At 36.0% G+C, this 16,030-nt stretch overlaps 1 protein-coding gene across 7 annotated transcripts in view; it reads left to right on the top strand.

Moving 5' to 3' along the window:
- Positions 1 to 16,030, top strand: part of CCSER1 (coiled-coil serine rich protein 1) — a 655,276-nt gene that overhangs the window by 336,427 nt on the left and 302,819 nt on the right. For all 7 annotated transcript variants that reach the window (XM_051619517.1, XM_051619519.1, XM_051619515.1 and 4 more), the window contains one exon: positions 12,769 to 12,852. In XM_051619517.1, the coding sequence (XP_051475477.1) occupies positions 12,769 to 12,852 (84 nt within the window). The remainder of the gene's footprint in view (positions 1 to 12,768; positions 12,853 to 16,030) is intronic.

Here is a 16,030-nt window from a genome sequence, read left to right as displayed (position 1 = left end):
TTTAACTATTGCTTAGAGTGAAAGAGAATGTAGTTAAAATTATTTTAAGGTAGTCATGATAATAATAAAATATTGTGGTTACAGCGATTAGACCTTAAACCATTTGTGTAATGATAAAGAGACCTTGAATGTGAATACGTTCTACCCTTTAAATGTTGAAAGTGGATCATGGAACATAATGCTTTCTTCAGTGGGACCTTTGCAGACTGAAAACAACTTGTAAACTAATTTTCCTTTTCTTTTCATCCGAATCTACTGTTATTTTGCCTTTTTTTTTTTTAAGTATTATTATCTACAAAACATTTTTACCTGTTGCTTATCTGCAACTTATAATTGTCAAGAAATGTGTTTAAATGTTTTTGCTAGTCTGAGGGAGGGGGCGGGGGTGACTGAGAAAAGAGACCCACATATTTCTGAAGAAATTCCAATTAACTTTTTGTTAGAATATTTGAGTCATAGTTAATTTGCATTAGGATTTATTATCTGAGTCAAACCTGACCTATTAAGCCTTATAAATCTATTACTGTCAGCTAATGTCATGACTACAGGAAAGGTACATAACGTGCCACAGCAACACGGCTGTCCCACCAAGCTTTTAACCCAAAATCACCATTGTGCTGTTTATTGCTGAGTTATTAGAGGTAAATTACTTTCTGCTAGATATTCTCATGTCCATCTTTTTAATACTTTCCTTGTCATTATTAGTGCCTTTAGCTTTACCGGCTAATGAAAGGTTCTCGTATCAAGTCTGATTACCATTCCAATGTTTTCCAGGCATGCTTGGTGATGAGCTTGGCATATGAAACAATTTCCTGCAGTAATAAAACTAATTAAAGTGGGAAGTCATCCCCACATGACTCTTTAATGAATTATGAGGAGCTCATTAATCTATCTGGTCTTACCACATCTCTTGGCTAAGCTTCTCTGGGGCTATGTTGGAACAGAACTCTTGCGCAGGAAAAAGTGGACACCAAAATTTTCCTTTCTTTTTTTTTGTTCAGAAATCAGGAGACAGCAGAGGTCTGCTGTAAGTCGTGAAATATGCTTTTTAATGATCAGAATGGGAAAGGACATATAGCTAAGACTCTGTAATGGTGGCAAAGGAAGAATCATGCAGTAACTTAACTATGTGTAATATTGCTTTGCAAGTGATGGTATAATTAATGCCTATGTGGCTTGCACAATTCACTTAAAATATGACTTACAAATTATGTCTTTGTAACTGGATCTCTGGGTAACTGACTAAGGAAAATAACATCAAGCTCAGTTTTGGCTGAGTTACTTGGCATTCTTCTTTGCTTCTTGAAAATGAGCAGAGAAGGGGTTGCAAGGTTAGGCTTCCCAATTTCATATTGACAAATATGAAAGAATTAAATGGTAGGATTTATGGGATGAAAAAGATGATTCATATGAATATCCATGCAGAACAACCAACTATTTTTTTTTTAGGTTGTAACCCTGCAACTTTCTCTGTCTATAAAAGATCAAGTCTAGTAATAGCTAATCATAGCTACCCACTGGAGTTTACTAGTTCTTATTAGCATTTGGATGCTTTTAATTCAAATCCCACAGGCATTATTACAATGTTATTACCAGGCAAATTAGTCTTTAGTTTACCTCCATTAATTTCAAGTATTTTAATATTAATAAAAAGTGCTGCAAAACATATGTTCCCAGTGTATGCAAAGAAGTTAAATTAAATATGCTGTTCCAAACCAGAAGCAGCAGCCATACTCAACAGTAAATTTCCATCAGTGTCTTTGCCACTTCAGACTCACTGCTCCTTTCTAATTTATAGTAAAGAAACTTGAATGGTGCTCTACTTGAAACTGAATTCATTTTTATGCAAACTGCTGAGGCTTTGTATCACTTTTCTGCAGAGACAAAGTGCAGGCTGCTTGAAAATCTCAGTAAGGTGGTGGTCAGGGCAGCCACAGTAAACGCAGGTTTTCTGAGTTCAAGTCCCTGCTGTGTGAGGAAGCACAGGCATCTGTATCCACCTACCTGGGGCAACCTCAGCCACTGAGCTGATGGGTAGGCAGTGGTGCAGAGTAACAGCTATTCTTCTGGATCAATGGGATAAAAACATTTTGCTCCTGTAAGCTTCTTCAAAATTGATGAATTTTAATTCAAAAAGGTCAAGGCCTTTTTCTATTGAAAGATATGTTGTTATAAAATCCTCAGTTGGGCTCAGTCTTGAAAAAGTGGTAATCTACCACTTGAAACAAGAATGGTACCTCGGCATTGTTAGGATCTTGGTGTAGATATGCGTAGTTTGTAATGTGTTTTCTTAAGTGACTTATTTGTAGTTTTTTTGTTATGTTATGGCAGCATCACTATCTTCTAATAGCTGAATTTTGTCTCAGGTATCTGAGAGACTTTTGGTTTATTTTTGCTTAAAAACTCATTAAGATAAAGATGTCTTGTCTTTTGCAATGATTGTAATGTCAATCCAAAAATTAAATTTTCTATATGTATGCAGATTTGATGGTATTTAAAGATTGATATAGCTGCATAAATGCTACTAGTAAAATGTCCTATTGACTGAACAAAATTTTTACTCTCAAGTAAAAAAAAATGCATTTCCTTTATGGTCAGTAAATAATTGGGTATGCAGTTTGGGAGGGAGTTACACTTTAATATATAATCTAGTTAAGTCATCTTAGGTTTTTTAAATTATTATTTTTCCATCACCACTTAGCTTGAACATTTTCATGCACAATTCAGGATTCTCTTTTAGAGAATCTAAGAAGCTGACAGATATAACCATGTGAAGAGGAAAAAAAAGCAAAATGTTTCATTAAAAACATCAAAATAATGAGTAGCATGAGGGCTTGCATCTGCCTGTATAATATATTTCCCATTTTACACAAAGATAAACCATGTGATGCAGGAAAAACATTCTTCTCATGAAGATGCTTTGCTTAAATAAACTGAAGAATATATGGTATTTTTCCCTATTTAATAATTCTCTCGAAACACCCGGCAGAGGTGAAGATACCCTGCCATGATGAGCTTTCATGTTTTTCTCACTGTTACTCCAGATCTACGCTGAATGATATTTAACAGTAACTTGTATATCACTGTTAATTGTGTGTTTTCCATTTACGTGCATTATCCGTGGATGCAAACATTTTTATTATTTATCCTAAAAACATTCCTGCATTTACATGTTATTTCATTATTTTAGTCTTGACCAGAGCTGGCTGAATCTTTTCCCCTTTCTTATTCTCTTGAGAGCATTTAATAAGATTATTTCTGTCAATTCCTGGGTGTTTGGAAGATCTAAAAATTGACTAATTTATTTCCTCCCTGAATCATTCTCATCAACTTGAAATTACTTTTATTTGGCTCTGAAGAAAAAAATCTTTGTTTGGCTTCAAAATGGTAACTGGAAAATGTAAAAATTTTGTCTTTTGGCTGTTGCGCACAAGAGGTTTTTGTCACATCTTTCCTCACAAGTGGAAAAGCTGAAGTCTATATTTCTTAAGGCCTTCCTTGTCTTCTGTTTAAAATTTTCTTGTGATTCCGTGAAGCAGGAGAGACAATATTTTCAAGCATAAATTGAACATAAAATAATGGAGATGCTGTCACATTTTCAAGCTGATAGTAGAAGACTGCAGTAGGCTCAGGGGAGACTTCAACTGGGTGGCTTGTGCTTTGTTGGAGCCAGAAGGAACTTTGTTGTTGATCCTCTCCCAGGGGAGCCAGGATCTGATTTTGGCTCAGTCTCCTTCCATTTAGAGAAAATGAGGTTTTGTGTAGGGCATTATTCTCTGAATATGAAGAAGGGCATGTTCTGGCTCGGCAGTAATGAAACTTACAAGCATGCATCAGTTGGCATAGATTTTTGTATCTTGGCCTAAATGGTTTTGCTGTGCTGCTTGGCAGAAAGTAACTGTGACATACCAGTGAAAAAGTGACTGTGTTTTAATTTTAAATGAAATTATGTCTGTAGAAGGTTATAGATTTTTATGGGTGTTCTGTGACATCAGTCAGTCTGTATGTACTGAGTGATTAAGGTGGTTTGCATGCAAGACTGTGAAGGGGCTTTGCTGTTTCTGATTTGGTACTAGGGCAAAAAATTATGTATGAATAGGACTTTCCTCTGATAATGAGAGTTGGTAGGAGAATATTAAATTGAACTGCATGCTTACAATGTAATGCAAGAATAAAATAAGCAAGGTCAAAGTTCTGAAACAACAAAACCACACCCTGATTTAGGAAAGGTTTTCTTCAAATAAGTGGCATGAGGTATTCCAGAGAATTTGCAATGCTGGAATATAATTGTTCTGTAGGGAACCACTCCTGGCAAATAAGATTACTGTTAAAAAAAAATAATAAATATATCATCTGTGTGTGTTTTTCCATGATTTGAGACACCAGCAGCAATGGAGCAACTAGTCTAAGGAATGCATCTTGAAATGTCAATTGAAGATAACGGACAATAAAATGGAAACTGATGTAAGAAATTGTTGAACAACTAGCTCTTGCCTGTTTTCTGTTGCTTAAATCTTCTTACTGAAGTGACAGATAGAAATACGAAGCCAGGTGTGGGGCTGCATAGTTTTAGGTTTTTTGTTTTGGTTTTTTTCCGTTTTAACAATCTTTTAATCTGACTTTATTACCAGGTAAATTAATATAAACTGTTCTGGAAAATAGACTTAATTAGCCTATGAATGAATATAATGGGATGAGCAGAACTGACTTTCTTAAATTTTAATCATACTTCAGAAGTCTGCTGGAAGAATCGTCAGCATGTGAATAAGGATGATCTGGTTTGTGTAGTTAACTCAGCTTCGAAAAAGCTTTCAACAAGGCCCTTAATCAAAGGCTCTTTAAAAAATAAGAGGATGAGCAGGGAAGTCTTCTCTTGGATTAATGGCAGATTAGGTGTAGAGTACAAAAGATTTTAGTAGGTAGTCTTGTATTAAAGGAAGAATATACTTCCAGAAGGGCTAAGGATAATAAGAATTTAAGGTGGAGTACAAAGTATTGCAGAAATTCTCACCTTACCTCATGGTTTAAAGATGAAAGGCAGTTGAGATTCAATGTAAGCAGACACAAAGGAATATGCATGGGGAAGAACAAACCTGTTTTTCTAAATGAGTGAAGAGATCTTGTGGGTAGTTCCCTAATAACACCTGCTTAGTATTTATCAAAATAAATGTTTAAACAAGTACATACAGTTGAGTAGTTATTTTTAATAGTTATTGCAGGACTCCTTATGAATTAGGTAAAGAGGCGTTGTTCCCAGGTCTGTCTGTTCTGAAGTTTGTGACTATGATTTTAATTGTATGGAAGGGTTTGTGGTGGAATTTTTTCCCCTTCTACAGAAAATCTAAATCTGGGCCCTTAAGCATTACTTAGAATAAGTACTTAAAAATTAATGCAAACCAAAATATCATAGTGCAATTGTGTGAACGGATAGCTAAGTTTTTGCTCAAGTGCTCCATGGAAGCCTGATTACCCAGTTTGAATGTATGATATAGTGCAACTAGAAAGGGTGGATTGCAGGCTTTGTTCAGAGATACAGTGGTTTATGATCCTGATAGATACACAGTGATTTCCAAGGTTGAAACAAAGATGACGGGGGTTGCACAGTAAGCTTGCAGATGTGTACAACTATGGGAGACATGGGGAAGATGAATAGGAAATATTTTCTTAAGAAAGGAACAATCAGGTTGTTCAGCAGCATGTTTGAAACAACAGGAAGGTTTAGGAGATTGGAGTTCTTGTTTTGTTTGATTGGTTTTCTTTTAGTGAATGTATAATTTACTTATCATATCACCATAGAGATATCACCAAAGGACGTGTGGTACTGTGTTTATGAATTTTGGCTCAGAGTAACAAGAGAAGAGTAAAATGGAGTGGTTGTGTCAAGAAAAATACATTTATATTTTTGCTACTTGTTTCCAATCCTGGCTGCAGTTCTCAATTTCTGCAGATTAGGTACATCGTGGGCTTCACCTGGTATGAACATTTGGTTTTATACTTTGCAGTTTATTGATCAAGCAGCACTCTTTTAATTCCATGCTTTTTATTATTGCTGCTGGAGAGAACAAAATTTAACTGAAGCAAAAAAACCCACATTCATTTTCTGAATCTGTTTCACACCAAACTGACAATTGGATAGCTATGAAGAAAACCTTGTTTATTTAGCTCGTATTCATCAATTTCTGATGTTAAAGTAGCGTAGTCTACATAGTCTTTTGGAGTGTTAACTTCATAGTAAAATATCAATTGAATTCTAGTATTCAGATGCATATAGCTGCCCTAAATTGTTCCACTAAAATATTTATTGACATATGTAATTGAACTTAGGTAGAACATAGTATCGAATTGCATAAGGTTTTACGAGGTTTAATCACCCTTACTTGTTATTATAAGATTGAATCATATGCTTCCCAAACTCCGTTTGATTTCATGATCAAGAAATGGAGAGCTGTGCCTTTACATATGTCATTTGAATGATATAGTGGAAAGATGTACATAGTGCTGTTTCTGGTATGACCGTAGCTTCCAAAGCTGATTGAGGATTTTATTGATTTGCTTTGTTCCTACTGGAAAGATACACTGTAACAAGACTGTTGAGTTGAGGTGAACTTGGGAGCTTGCTTTGTGTTGCTATCTTATGCTTTAACGGGAATACCTCCTGCACTGGTGCTGGGCTGGAGCAACAGCTGGCAAAGCAGTGTGACATGAGAAGCAGGTGAGTTTGTGTGACCATTGCCTGCCATCAGTGGCTGCTCCTTGGGAGCACTGTCAGGACCCCAGCCAAGACTAACTGCACTGACGCAGCTCCAAAACAACAGATGAGCCAAAGAAGCAAAATCGGTGTGCTTTGCACACATGAGGTGTTGCAGCCAGGCAATTTCTCTCTTGGTGTGACTGAAAGGAATTGGTATGACAGATATAAATTGATACAATATGTAGAGCTTGGGTGAACACAGAGAAAATAAAACACTGGTAAGTCATACCGTATACATAGAGTAACATGGTGTAAATACAGCAGGGGACCATTTCTCAAAGATTGGTCATTGACTGCATTTTGATACCTGAAATAAATAATGCAGTCTTATGGTCTCTACCTCATGTTAAGACCATTAATACGGTCATTAAAACAATAATAAACCCCATAAAACTATTAATGATGTAATAAAAACCCATTTCTGAAAACACAGGCTGTAATATCCAGAACTATACTCACAAGAATAATCTCAAACTTATAGCTGCTTTGCCTTTTATTAAAACAGTCTGTGTCAATATGATACATGTTAACACAAGTGGGGTCTCAGTTTGGAGATACATTATGATGCTTCTCTATGAATTTCCAGTAATATCCACAAAAGTACTTGGTGCTTTTCAGATGCCAGGTTGTATAAAGTGAACTGTAAAAGACATCCATAACCTTGTACATAGCCTAGACTCCTACACTGCTTGCATAAAAATCCTGCATATGTTAAAATAACCTGTTCTGAATATTCTAGATAGTTATCCAGAAAATTACTTTTGCTGTATTAATCTGCTGCATACCTTAAAGGAAACTTCAGCAATTATTGCATTTATGTGGATTTCTAAACCTGATAATCAGTTTTATATTTCTTAGTTTGTTCTAGGATGGTATTTTTAAAGAAGCTGCATCCTAAGTAATTGCCAAGTGTTGCATTACCCTAAGTTGGTAAACAATCTGCTTAGCATTGGAAATTCAGAACATTTATCAAATGGGTTTTATAATATTCTAATTTTATGGTACTATTTTGGCAGCATTTTTTGTTTAGTACCAAAGTAAAATTTCAGGAAATTTATCTTCCATAATACTTGGTTAGTTCTGTTTATAGCACTTTGATTACAGTAAGCACAATATGCCTATTTGTTTCAAAGTATGAAGAGCTTTAAGTAAGTTTTCAAAATGGAAATTACTATGCTTTTTGGCACTTATGCGTAACCTGCAGCAGCTGTCTTAACACACTCAGTACAATTTGTCATCTTGTGACCTGATCTGATGAGATACAGATTTGCTATTATGTTTAGCATTTTTCCAGATGGACAGGATTAAATTTAAATGGGAAAATACTAGCACTGAAACATAGCAATTGCTGTCATAGACTGAAACTGAAAATAAGTAAAAGGGTGATAATTTGAAATACAAAGATGATAATTTAAAGAATATTCTGACCATAGATGTGCAATGATAATGGTAGACCTCTAGTGAATATACAGCTAAATCCTAAACTTCTTCAAAATATCAGAGAATATGACAGAAAAATGACGGGCATTTTACATTTGCTTTTTTGTGAAGTACACCTGGAATTTAGACTGCAGACACCTTTTTGATTACTTATGTTTAATAAAAGAAAGAAGTTTGAAGAGACAGAATTTTATTTACAGAGCATGCTGTGTCTAACAGCTCTCTATAAGAATGAGCTGTTAATTGATTTATCAAGTATTTGCAGAGTCTTGGACCAGCCTGTTATGAACATGCGCACTGCAATGGAAAGCAGACTTATCCTGTTTTTTATAATGAGTTCATTAACAACATTAATAACAATAACAAGAATATTATAATAGGTATACTGTATGTAAAATGTAGTACGTATAATATATTAATATCAACAAAATGGTCTCAGAGCTCTAGTATGTGCAGGTAGCTTATGATCACATGCATAGAATGGATGATTCAATTATTTGGAGTGTTGACTAATGTTTTCATAGCATCCATGTTCTCATTGTACTGATAGCCTTGATAAAATATAGTGATAGAAACTCATTGTGCAGAACAATAAGGAACCAGAGTGTCGCAGAACACTGATTTACTAACTAGAAATGGTAAATATTACCTAGCAGAATTTTAAATCTCTGGTTATTTAATTCGTTCTGGTTGGCACTTGAACTCTGCTATGCCTATATGCCAATCTGTTATTCTCTCATGCTCTATAGATAAGGGCTGCAAAAACATGAGAAATACTTTACATACGTGGTCATAACCATTATAAAGAAGCTTATTTTTCTAAACAGAGGAATACACAGTTCAAGTGTCTACTGAGTGTGGGGACGGTGAATAGCCTGAATCATACAGCCCCAGAGTATTCAAGGTATATTAAAGCCCTACGTTATGGGATAAAATGTATCTTCCAGCTTTGCAATTACAGTGTAGGCTCAGAATACGCTGCATGCTCTGCTAAAAGCAGGCCATCCTTTTCAAGTCCTTTCCTCTTTAATGTCTGTTGTTGTGACAATTACTTAGAAGGAAATTCTGGTTTTCAGGTAGTTTATTTTTTACTATAGATCCCTATTGGGCTGTGTCTCCTCTTCCTCATTTGCCTTCAGAAGCTTTTCTCAACAAACTTCTTGCTCTTTTCATAGCAGTTGTGCACTGTGCTACAGTTTCACAGTAGATGATTAATCATTTCTGGCCTCCTAAGTAGTAAAGGTGATCTGTTCCTGAATTTACAGCATCTGATATGCATTGTTGTTTACTTCCCTGGACTAATAAACAACACAGCGTTCCACCAGCTTTTCCTGACCCTGCATCTTTCAACTGCATCTTACTCCTTTGGTATCCTTCACAAAAGCCTTCACTGAAATATTTTGGCTCTTGCACAAGAATGCGATTTTTTAAGCTTTCTCTCCTTCTTTGGCTTTCAGTAGTTACTCTCTGGAAGAACAGCATTAAGTGTTTTGGCAACAGATAATTGATTCTGTAACATTTTTTTTATTCTGTTAGTACTACATTCAGACAGATGTATGGTATATTGAAATTACCCAGGTCTTTCTGCAGTTGACTACTTTTTCTGTTATTCTTCTGTGGTGTGTTCTCAGTTGGTGTTATAGCAGAAATGTCCTCAAAATGTGATAGAAACAGAAGCAGCACCAAGCATTGTTTGTCCTTTCCCTTTTGTTTTGCATTTACCAAACAAATTATGCCTGTGCAGATAAAATGCAGACAAATGAGATTGTGAAATCCTAATTCTACACTGTGTTCAACAAGGAAGAGGTCTTTGCTGCATGCAAACCCAATGGGGTGTACAGTAGATGGAATATAGACTATGCTGATTATTACTTCTTTTACTATACATAAAAAAATTGAGATCTTCCAGCATTTCCCTTTTACTTGACATTTCTGGGTAACTTCTACATACACATTGGTGTGCCTGCACAGCAGGTTTCAGGGAGGATCCTGTCTAAGGTCAGTCCCTGCTGAGATGCTTGAGTGCAGATGAAGTCTTATTTGGTGGCAAAGATTGTAGCACCTGCGTTCAGCGGTTAAGTTTACTTAGCTAGCTTTGTTTAATACTGGAATTTAAGAAAGAGGTGGAAGCCATGTAAATTGTTTTCTTTAAAGCTGGCAAATGCATGAAGGATATTGTCCAACCTTCATAGCCCTAAGTATCCCACCACAGTGGGTCCCCCAGAAACTGCAGGATGTACTTTTATTTAGCTGCAAAGGTCTGTATAGGAGCTGATAATGCTGAGTATTGATTTACAAGAACGCGGTCCCCCTGGCAAATGGTAATCTGCGTTTCACTGATGTGTGGTAAGGCAAGGGAAAAATACCTTAGCCCTAAATATTTTTCTCCAAACTGTAACAACCATTACAGTCTGTACTGTATGAGAAAATTATTTTGTGGAATATATAAGTACGGTACCCAGAGAACTGTGCTGCACAAGAGGACTTAGTCCTTTGTGCAGATAAGGAAGATTTAGCTGTGTGCATGACTGCTGTTTTGCTGGGAGAGGTGCACTGTGATTTTTAAGTCTTTGGAAGCTCTGGGAGGCAAAGCCTTTCTCAAATTCTTGCTAGTCCAAAGGAAGCCTGCATTGCCTCTTAGACAATACTGAGTGTCAAAGCTCATCTCAAAAATATTTCTTGGTCTAGTAACCGTACACTAGTAATGCCTTATTGCTGTATTTGCTTTCATGTGCTTTCTAAAAGCTATTTTTGTAATAGTCTTGGTTATGGGTCGTCTTCCGCTGTGTGTTCCAGTAACCTTTTTTGTATTTTGTAAGTTAAAAAGGGGGAATTAAGGAGATATCAATGTGATAACAATGTGAAAATGTACTAACAAAAAGCTCAGAATAATGTAATTAGTAAATGAGAAGCAATCATTAATGCTGCATCACTTTTAAAATAATTTTTAAAAATAAAGACCTCAGGTTGATTAAAAGATGATTGAAGATCTTGACACTTTATATTTTTTTATGAGCAGGTTTTTTTGCTATCTAAAATGGCAAATATGTACTAATAAGATATTGTGCCTTGAGAGCTGTATTTTGGGATGTATTAGTATTTTATTTTCAGCTAACATTCCTAAACAGCAGTCTATTAGTAGATAGTAAAAGTAAAATGCTGCTATACTGTATAGCAAATAAAATTTCCTGCAAGTTTTTCCCTAAAGGACATAATGTAAATAATGTAAATATTTCAGGAGATCTGTACGTATTACTGAAACAGTGCTTACGCAGTTTCACTATCTATCTGCCAGAAACGTGGTATCTCTTTTTATTGCAGTTGTAAATATTTGGTGGTTTAGGTATGAGAATATTGTTTCTTGTTCCAATTCTATCAAAGCAAATGATGGCCAATATAATTACTTTGAAAGTCGATAATTATAACTGAACATTGAACTGAGGAAAATGGACTTCACACTTCTTATTTTTCGTTTTATGTTTGTGTGTTCATTTGGAGTTGCAAACACATTAGTACTGACAGAGTTCAAGTTTATTATACTGGATATACCCTTTTGAACCCCTGAGCTCTTTGTAGTCTAAAATTCTGAACTTCTATATTAGTGTCTGGCAGCTAGAGGTCTAATTTTCTTATTTTTAAACTAAGAACAAAAGTGTACAAATATCATTATATTCCCAAAAGTTTTCTTGTCATGTGCCTTGTTTTTTTTTTTTAGAAAATAATGATGCTCCAAACCAGTAAATTTCCCAGATGTTGTAATTATTTCACTGTACAAGAAGGATGTAAAGATACAATGTTCATGTACAACCAGCCAGTTGGCTCATTGTCATTCTTTCATTTCTCTTCTTGAATGTTTATAAGAACAAGACAAAAATAAATGATTGACATTTCATCTTCATATAGTGCATTTAGACTTACACAAACTCACAAAATCAGGGACAACTTGCAGACTGCCTCAGGGATGTGGGTTTGGCTACAGTCCTAGCTGATGTGTTCATTTTCATGCAAGTCAAATTGAGCTATAGTCAATGGTTATAGTACTAAGTGGTAACTGTTTTCTTTCCTTCACCTTCTTAATACCAGAACTGCTGCTGTTTTGGCTCATGAGTGATGAAAGATGTATGTATGGGAAGGGTGCTTTCCTTCTGCTTTGAATGTCTGTTGTGCTTTCTTTTTCATCCTGTCCACGATCAAGAGCTCCACAATAATGCTTCTCAATTGGTATTTCATTGATGTTGTTTTGTATGAGTAAAATTACAGTGTTTCATAGCTGTTCCTTAACTGAAAAGGACAGACCTGATAGGATCTTCAGTAAAAAGGCTTAAAAGAGTGAGAAAACAGCGAAATGTACTTTTGTGCAGGAAACTAATCACATTTTTATGTAATGTCTTTGGATGCATTAATTTGTTTATCCAGCAGCTTAGAATATGTTATTGAAAATAACACACATGACAAAGGAGAATTGAGTTTCGTTACTTGAATATGATTATCTTGCACTATGTGAAACAGCCTCTTCTTGTCAAGAGCAACGTAAGAGCATTAAGCCTGTTATAACATCTCTTCTTATGTTTTTGTAGGATGGAGTAAAAGATGAATGTTCAGTGCTGAAGCTGCAGCTGAAGGAGAGAGATGAACTCATAGCCCAACTTCGTGAGGAGCTGGTAAGCAGGCAAAGCAATGTTTTATTTTTTTTTCTTGTTGTTGTTCATGTACCTGATAATGTCATGCATTAAAACCAAAAACTAAAGATAGACAGTTTCACACCTGCTTCAAAATAGCTAGCCTAAGGCTATGTTAATCATTCGGATAAACACTGATAACACTGACTGTACATTTCTAGGGACTTGTCAGCCTCTGAAGTGGCTACCATCGAGTTGCACTGGTAATAGAAGTTTCTTTTAAAAGACTGTGTTGACAGTTTGTCTTGCAGTATCAAAGAGGCAGAGAAGTAGCACAGCTCTATATGCATATTTCAGAAGTCTTGAAGGGCCATGCACATGTCCTGATGAATTGTGACCTGATTCTCCCATGAGCTGTTTTTCACATCTACAAGATTGTTCAGTGGAAAATGAAATACTTTTTTCTCCATATGAATGTCTTTAAAGAAAATAAATATTCTTACACTTGCGGAGCCTTTCCTTAGCATATGAGCTACTAATGCTTGAGTACTACCATTTTAAGGATACACTCATAAGTGACTGAGTAAAATACATGATTATAGCAATTAAAAAATCTAAACATGTGAAAATGCATTTTATTGTGATATTAAGACTGTACTAACCTCAGTTAAACGTTTCATTTTTGATGGAACATGATTAAAGCATGTATGTCTTCAGTATTCTTAATTAAAGGAGAGAGATTTTTCCACTTACTCTCTCACAGAGAAAATAGAACTTAAGACTCTTCACAGGAAGCATGTAGGGTCATCACATTCAGGAAGATATTCAGCACGTATGATGCTTCCATGGAAGCTGCAGGTGTGCAGTCACCTACGATTTTGTGTAAGCATTCTTTGGGAGGTGGGGTTGTTTCCCTAATTAGTTCTTAACTATCTGGTCTAGCTCAGGCTTTTGGGGCCTTTCTGTCTCATGCTTGGTGGCTAGCTCACAACTTGGACAGAATGGATTCATGTCCATCCATTGCTTTACACCAGCACAAATAGCCAAGTTTAAGTTGCATGGGAAAATGTAATGCTGCTCAAGGAAGAAATATTCCTTTGCTATATTAGCATCAGCAAAATAAATGCAGGTCATCAATATTCTTAGTTTCATATTTGGCTACATTAAGAAATGATGTATTATGTAATTATTATCTAAAATTAAATGACAAAATGGGACACAGGGAACATCAAGCTTCTGCACAGTCCTGGGCAATTCATTTTGTCAGTCTTGTTCAGAACATATGCTGTTTAACTGGTTGGCAATTCTGTCAGTGTAAAATTGTCCTGGATTGATACTGGGAGCTGTAGCTCATTTGCTGTTAACTGTTGTCAAAGTTCATGTGTATATATGTCACTTGCAGAAAAGAGTACCATGGGGAATTTAGTTGTTGTAGCTCATAATAGACAGAAAAGTACATCTTCCTAGTGTCATGAAATAAGGAATTTCTTATAAATGACAGTATGTATCATGGTGTTAATCCATGATGAACTGACTTAGTTTTTATACTCTAATAGTTGTAAAAGAGAGTACAGGTGGGACTCTTGAGATCACATTTAGTAATTTGAAATTAAGTTTTGAAAGAACTTGGTATATCTAATTTACTTCTATTGAACTAAATAAAACCAGTCTGGGAGATGAAGATGTCACAAGCTGGATTTAAGATTATGAAACCTACTAGGAAAAAAAAGGGGGATGTGTGTGCCTTAAAGAGTACCCACTGGGTTGGAAAAAACAATTTTTGTGTGGGGTGTGTAATTATGGCGTCAATATACTAAATTTGTCCATCTATGTATTAATCTCTATATTCTCCTGCAGTATTATTTATCTGTAAAAGTTGGGAGTTTTGTTTTTTTAAGGGTGTGGTGATATATGTGCTGACAGGATTTCTAGAGTAGCTAGAATTAAAGTGACAGTCTAGTAAAAGAGCTCACTGAACATACAGTTAGAACTTGTCCCGAACTTTGCATTTTGACAAGCTTCTGGGAAGCCAGAGCTTTGTTAGCATCCATGGAAACAGTAAACTAAGGTCTACTTAGAGCAGGACCTCAGAAGTTCAACAGGGGAAACATACGCTCACCTTATCCTCTGAAGTGAGGCAGCTATGAAGCAGCTTTTCTCAACAACACTTTTGATCTTGGGCATCTGGAAAGCATCAAAATGCTTGCAGTTGGGCCCCTGTTGTATCCCTGGTGCCTGTGACAAGCCTGTACGAGGCTGAGTATGCAACTTGAAGTCCTCTAAAGGGCAGCAGGGCTCCAGTTGCTCTGGCCAGCACCTCTTCCACTGCACGTCCAATGTCACATCCGTGGAGGTGCCCTGGGCCCTGCCACCACGGTACTACTAAATATTGAGGCCTGTCCAAAGATACACCCAGGACTCTCACGCTCTCGTTTACTCTGGGGTTTATTGCAGGGCCCCAGCCCCTTGGAGGAAAATTTTGCTGCAGCTTTGCCCACCATACTGCAGGCTAAGGAAGCCACTCCAGGTGGTGGGCTGTCATTGCAATCCCCTTTTTGTGTTTGCCTTCCCAATGGGAGCCTCAAGCAGTTTACTTCTTGTTCCTTGAGGTGCTTTAAGGAGTTGTATACAGCGAACTATTCAGAGAAAGTAAGCTCTCTTTTTAGAGATGTTAAAAATGGAGTAAATTTGAAATGATAGCTAGAAAATGCTGATAAAAACATTACCTTCACTTACATAAAACTGGCCAAAAATGGATGCAAAATATGCTGTCAAATTTTGCAAAACCAACAGTTATTTGTGTTTATAGGACTGTAAATGTTAGGAAGGTGAATGTTTACAAAAGACAAGCAGAACAGTAATTTTGGCTAATGAAATGAGACTTTTTCATGTAGCTTTAATACATTAAAGACATAATGCTTGGTGGATACCATTTTTATTTTTTTATCTTAGGGCATCCTATGTTCAGAACACTGTCTTTCTGAATATAGCAGTTGGAAATACAACCTGCCCACCTTAAAATCTTGACACCGTTAGGTTAATTCAGAGATAACACTTTAGAATAAAAATCATTTTGAGTGGGAGCCAGATTTGTGCTTCTTCAGAGAAGTATATGAAAATCCATACTTTCTCTGTGGTTTTCTGTTAAGTTGGGTGCTTTTACATGTAGTTTTAAAACACTTGGTTAATTAGTTTTTCTGTGTAACTGCAACTAACCTTA

The sequence above is a fragment of the Apus apus genome, chromosome 4 (genome assembly GCF_020740795.1).
Source record: "Apus apus isolate bApuApu2 chromosome 4, bApuApu2.pri.cur, whole genome shotgun sequence".
NCBI classification, from domain to species: domain Eukaryota; kingdom Metazoa; phylum Chordata; class Aves; order Apodiformes; family Apodidae; genus Apus; species Apus apus.
This window is presented reverse-complemented; position numbering and strand designations above follow the sequence as displayed.